Genomic DNA, 6,478 nt, shown 5'->3' with positions numbered 1-6,478 from the left:
CAGATGCTATTGGTGATTCTGTGACTCAGTGATTGCAAAGTCTATGCAGTTTTCTTGCCCTTTGTCTTACTTAGGGGTGTAAGCTGGTTACTGTAGCTCCAGGCATCACACCCACATTCAAGGCAGAAAGATGGGGAAGAAAGTAGGAAGAAAGGGGAGCATCACTGACACTTTCCCTTTTGCCAGCTAGACAAAAGTTTTCCTAGCAGTCTCAAAGCAAATTTCTGTTTTGATCCCATTTGCTAGAAATGGGACACCTGGGCATCCCAGGAGCAGGGGGACTTGGGGAGTGAACATTCCCCTTTATCTAGACGCGATGGATAAGTGAGGAAGGGAGGGAGGGACTGGGGACACGGCAGGAATAGATGGAGTATTTGCCCCAAGTGAGATTTCATATATAAATAATAGAAATACATGTTTTAGAGGGAGAGACTATAGATATATATGTCACTTGGAGCCCTCAGAAGAGGACCCCTATTCTCATAATAATTGTTGTTTTCATCATGTAAAGCTTTGCAGTCTCTGTAGTCCTATTGGCATCAGATCTTGGATTCTGGAACTCGCAGGCACGGAGGCACTGTTATCCAATGGTCTCCCTCCTGCCCTCCCTACTTTTTCTCTTTAGTGCACTGAAACCCTTTAAAAAAAAAAAAACCTACATTTTCCAATGTGAGCCACTTCCTGGTCTCATTAACTTCATCCTCAGTGATTTGGCCAGACTCTGCTTCCAGCCTGAAGCAGGCAGGAGACTGTGTAAGTCAACGGTCTGTCAGGCCCATCACCAGGCCAGCGTCAAGGTCCCTCCCAAGGACACGGAGATGAAAACAGCAGAAGAGCCAACCGCGAGTCTTAGGCAGACCCTGGAGTGGCTGCGGAAGGAACTGGTAAGGCTCTGCATTTCTTTTTACCTGACGCCTCCACCCCACGTATGCCAAGGTTTGCTGGTCCCCCTTCCCAGGTGCCCCATTGGCTGGGACAGAGGCTGCAGGCTGGGGTGTAGGCCCTGCAGGCAGCCCTCTGGGACCAGCCACACAGTGCACAGTCGCCACCTCAGGTACAGGGATAAGTAGGTCATGGCCTACATAGGAGGCCTTGGGTGCACTGCGTGCCAGACCGGTTTCAGAAATTACACTAAGTCCTGGGTATGTGCCCAGCTCCACTGCTGTGTGGCTTCGACCAAGTGGCTTTACCTCTTTGAGCCTCAGTTTCCTTATCATAAGATGGGGGTAACAGTTGTACCAACACTGCAGGGGTTACTGAAAGGATTCGGTGAGAAGATGGTGTAATTCGCTCAGTGTCTGCTCTGCACGTCTGCTACAATCCTGACCCAGGTGGCTGTGGAGTACAGCTGCTGTCTTAGCCTGGGTGTGCTCTGTGTCCACCTGGGGCAGAGGCTTGCACAAGGATTGGGGTGCTAACAATTCATTTTGGAGGTGCAAGCCCAGAGCAGTGAGAGTGAGGAAAATGGGGAGTGGAGGCCAAGGGCATATGCCCGGGTTGTGGGCTCGATCCCCAGTGAGGGACTTGCAGAAGGCAGCCGATCCATGATTCTCTCTCATCATGGATGTTTCTATTTCTCTCTCCCTCTTCCTTCCGCTCTGAAATCGATAAAAATATATTTTTAAAAAAATGTGTGGGAGGAAAACCCTAAAATTGAGAAAACACAGGCAACGTTTTCCCGGGAATTAGGAAGGGATGGCTGCGTGTTCTCGGGGGTTTCTTCTTTCTAGCTCCCTGCTCTCTTGGTGTTATTACTACTGCCTGCAGGGTGTACTTCACTTTAATATGAAGTCACTATCTCCTTAATGCCTATAAAATGATTTGTTAGTGAGGGTTATAGCATGTAAGTGGGGTTGTAAATAAGAAGAATCATGTTTAATATTGATGATGATGATAATGAAGATCATCACAGATCTTGGTAGTTCCGCATGCCCTATTTTAGAGTGGGAACTAATTCATCCCATCCTCCTAATGTTACTGGACCGAAGTCTGTGTGCCCAATGCTTCGAAAGGCCAAAACTCAAAATGTCGGGGTTTGGAATAAGGAAAGGTTCATTGATCAAGAAGGCACCCACCGAGAAGATGGGAGACCTAGGGGTGCCTCAGATCCTTCTTGCCCACTGGACCAGGCCAAGGGTTCCTAAGGGGCTATGAGGAAGAGCTGGTGCTGCTGGGGCACGTCTTAGAGGACCTCGGAACCTGGCCATCGGTGGTAAAAAGGCATCAACACTGGATCTTCCTGGACAACAGAACCCTGACTTCTGAAAGGATTCCAGTGTTCAAGTTCCGGTCATGTCCTGGTCCTGTGGTTCTGTGAGGTGCTGGCTGGGGCATGGGAGGTGGGGTGGGGTGGTGGTTGTGGTGAGACCTTGGTTCTGGGTGCAGCTGGAGGCCAAAGTTCTCTCCTCTGTGCCATGCTCCGGCTGCATGATTGTGGTCTTGGTCTGCTTTGTCTGAAAGGCAACTCAGTATCTCGTCGAACAGCAGAGGACCATTTTGAGCCGGTTACAGTAAGAGCCCTGGGAGGTAGGTAATTTGCTTTCCGCTTTGCAGATGAAGAAACGGAGGCTTTGGTGCAAACGGCTTCTTTGAGCTTGTGGGCTTGTCTCCGGCGAGACAGTGATGAGAACAGGCCTTCCGGGGGAGTGTCCAGTGCACTGCCCGCCCCTCGCAGGCCTGTTCTCTCTCTCCCAGGCCGAGATGCAGATCCAAGACCAGAAGCTCCTGCTCGCCCTGAGGCATCTTCGCAGTGTCCTGGAGGAGCTGCGCTCCGAGAGCGCCCACTGGGAGGAGGCCGTGTCCAGCAGCGGGACATCGCCCATCAGAGCTCGAGCAGGCTCCGAAGGCCGGGGTCACCAGCCCGTGTCATCCAGGCGGCTGGCCCAGCTCCTCCAAGGGGTAGATGGCCGACGAAGCTCCCTCCCCTAACTGGTCAGAGATGACCCCGGGCTTGAACCCCCCACCACTCATCTAAGTTTTGTGATGCTGTTGGGGTGGGGGACACTGGGATGGGAGTCAGGGAGTCCCTAGGTTCACCTCTGTCCTCATCTACTAAATGTCCCTGGACCCCTCACTCAACTTCTCTGTGTCACTGGTTCTTTCTCTGTCAGTTATGAGCATTTTTTGATGAGGCACAAATAAGGTATTGGGTGTGAACATGCTTTGAAAAACACAAATATGTGACATGGTTCTGGAAAGCACCATCAAGTAATCCTATCCTTGGGAATTTCTCAAAAAGTAATTGTTAGAACCAAGAGCTCAGTGTGTGAGGAAGTTTATCTAGTCTTGCCATGGTGACAAGCAGCAGCCTGTGTAAAGCTGGATGGTTGTTTTCTGTCTTCCAACGGGACTTCTCATTCCCCTTTATCTGAAAGCAACAGAGGCTGTCACCATTCTGGCCGTAGGGATGGACATGTGATCAGGCCTGCCCAATTATAATGCATGGCCACTCTAACAACAGGATTGGCTAAGTGGGTTGGCTGAGTGGGTCAGCACAGCCAATCACAGCCCTTCTCTGGGATTGCTAGCTGGATGCTTGTTCTACTGCAGTTGCAAAGCTGGGGCTGCCAGAGGCCATGTAACCTGCCAGGTGGGGAAGACCTGTCTGTGCTTAGAAAGGAAGAGGCTAATCTTAAAAGAGAAGTAGAGAGAGGACCACGCAAGAGATAGGCTGAGAGGTAGAGTGCTTGCTCGTTTTAGTCCCTGGTTTCAGGTCCCAGTTCAATGAGTTACTCCTGCATTCTTTCCAGTGACTGAGGCCAGTGAATTCCACCACCACCACACACACCAATTTGTTTTTTGCTTAAGCAGCTTTGAGTAGGGTTTCCCTCATTTGCAACCAAAACAGTCCTGAAGAATACAATCCAGATGTTCATAGAAGCAAAGGAGGGAAGTGGTGAAGAAAACAGCATTTCACTCATTCAGGGTTGGCAATAACAACCCTGTAATAGCAGGCAACAAGGTTTATGATGTGGCAGAACATTCAGTGGGATGGGGTGCAGGAGTTATAACTTTGAAAAAAATAGAAGAGGTGAAAATAAAAAGCCCTGTTGTTACGATGGTCTGATAATTGGTAGGCCTTTTTATTTTTTAAAATTGACTTGCATGTTGTTAGTGTATTGTTTTTATGGTTTTGAAAAAGTAAACTCATTGCATACAAACACAGAGTGTGGGGGATTTGCATTATATGTACAATGTTTACAGCCAGACTAATCGGAGACTTTTTAAATATAATAGTTGATAATACAAAAATACTTCTCTATTGACAGCTAAATGGATAAGCAAAATGTGATATATACATAAAGTGGAATTTCATTCAGCCTTCAAAAGGAAGGAAATTCTGGCACATGCTACAACGTGGATGAACTTCAAAGGCATTATGCTGAGTGAAATAAGCCAGTCAGTCACAAAAGGACAAATATTGTACGATTCCATTTATATGAGGTGCCTACAGTAGTCAAATCCATAAAGACACAAAGTAGAATAGTGGCTTCTAGAAGCTTGGAGAGTGGGAGTGGGGAGTTTAATGGGTACTGAGTTCAGTTTTGCAAGATGAAAAACATTCTGGATGGATGGTGTGATGGTGGCATAACAGTGTGAATGTACTTGATGCCACACTGACCTGTACACTTATAATGCTAAAATTTTTAATATAACACAAAAATAAATACTGAAAAAACCCCACACTGTGATGCTGGGGCTGGGGCTCAGGCGTCACGAACCACATTTCTGTGTTACCAGTGCCCCATGTTAGAGTTTGTTAGACTTTGCCAATAATCAGGTTGGGGCTAGAGGGACACCCCACGGCTGGAGGAGGGAGAAAGAATTCACTTCTTCATCTTTGTTCTCTGTAGCTTCCTGTTCCTATGAGCAGCACCACCTCGCCATACTTCACCTCACTGCAGCAATTTCTCCCCAGGGCACCAGCCAGCACCCTCTTGTCAAGGTTCTAGGTCCCAGGCCCCATGGGCATCCACCAAATGCCAAGCTAGGAAGATACATTTGGAGAGTCACACACTGGCTCTATGATACTTTAGACAGGAAGTGCTACTAGTATATGTCCCTTCCTCCCACAGCCCATTCAATAGGATAGGTCACATGATCTGTCCCAGGAGGCGGCTGGGAAGTGTGGGAAACAGAGGGAGAGTCTGGTGAGTACCAGGGTGTCAGACACACGCTCCAGTCTCTCTTAGCTTCCTTGTCCTGTCAGAGCACTGGGAGCATCTCTTGTTCTAACATTTGTTTGACCCTGACACAGGCTCCTAAAACCCTTATGAGTTCCTAATTATATTGATTCTGGGTGGGCTCCTAGATGGCTCCTGGATGTGGACTGATCACCAGAAAGACCAAGCCATGGTTGGAAGCTTGGAATTTCCATCCCCATCCCCCATCCTCCAGAGAAGAGAGAGGGGCTGGAAATGGAGGTACTAATTGTTCATGCCTACATGAGGAAGACTCCATAAAATCCCACTAGTAGGGGATTTGGGGAGCTTCCAGTTTGGGGCATCCACATAGCAGGAGGGTGTAGACGCTTTCCTGCACTGGGGACCCTCCCAGGCCTTGCCCTGTGCATCTCTGTATCTGGCTGTTCCTCGGTATCCTTTCATGAGCTGCTAAAGGTAAGTGAGTGCTTCCCTGTGTTCTGTGAGCCCTTCTAGCAAATTAACTGAATCAAGAAGGGGGCCACGGGAACCTCCAATTTGTGGCCACGTTGGGTGGAAGTTGTAAGTAACCTGGGGACCTTCTACTTCTGATTGGCATCTGAAGTGGGGTGGGAGCCATCTTGTGGGACTGAGCCCTTAACCTATGAGACCTCCAGGTAGAGAGTGTCAGAATTGTGTTAAATCATAGGACACCCAGCTGTTGTCATGGAGAATTGCTTGGAAGTGTTCTGTGTAAAAGTAAAGGGAAAACACACAGGAGATGGAGAACTGTGTTTTTCCCTACTCAGGAGGGAAAGACTCGGTTTTTCTATTCAGGCCTAAAGAGCAATGGCCAAGGAAGCAAAAGCAGGGCCATTGGGAGCAAATTAAACTGGCAATTCAAAGTTTGGTGTTTGACAAATGTTTTTGTGTCTCTTAGCCAAGAGCTATCATCAGTCAGAGTAACTACCGTGTGGATGGGCACCACCTGCTGTCCATGCACAGTCATTCTTCCGGAACCTGCCTACTCTGGGTTGTAGGACTGGCTCCTTCACCACGTGCTTTCTTATGTGGAGCATCTTATTGGGAGGGCCAAGGAGGATAAGGCTTTCTGGCCCTTGAGATCTGGGCTGGAATTTCAGCTCTGCCCCTGAGTCACCTGGGGCAAGTAACTTCTCCTCTGAGTCTCCATTTAACCTTAAATCTAAAATGAGCCTTAACTGGTTTGGCTCAGTGGATAGAGCGTCGGCCTACGGACTCAAGGGTCCCAGGTTCGATTCCAGTCGGGGTCATGTACCTTGGTTGCGGGCATATACCCAGTAGGGAGTGTGCAGGAG

At 48.6% G+C, this 6,478-nt stretch overlaps 1 protein-coding gene across 1 annotated transcript in view; it reads left to right on the top strand.

Annotated features, from left to right (window-relative positions):
* Positions 1–2,928, top strand: part of CUNH20orf202 (chromosome unknown C20orf202 homolog) — a 17,725-nt gene extending 14,797 nt beyond the window's left edge. The window contains exons 3-4 of the mRNA XM_023754483.1: positions 626–884; positions 2,695–2,928. Coding sequence (XP_023610251.1) covers positions 626–884; positions 2,695–2,928 — 493 coding nt within the window. The remainder of the gene's footprint in view (positions 1–625; positions 885–2,694) is intronic.
* Positions 2,929–6,478: the final 3,550 nt, after the last annotated feature.

The sequence above is a fragment of the Myotis lucifugus genome, unplaced genomic scaffold (assembly GCF_000147115.1).
Source record: "Myotis lucifugus unplaced genomic scaffold, Myoluc2.0 scaffold_60, whole genome shotgun sequence".
Classification (NCBI taxonomy): domain Eukaryota; kingdom Metazoa; phylum Chordata; class Mammalia; order Chiroptera; family Vespertilionidae; genus Myotis; species Myotis lucifugus.
This window is presented reverse-complemented; position numbering and strand designations above follow the sequence as displayed.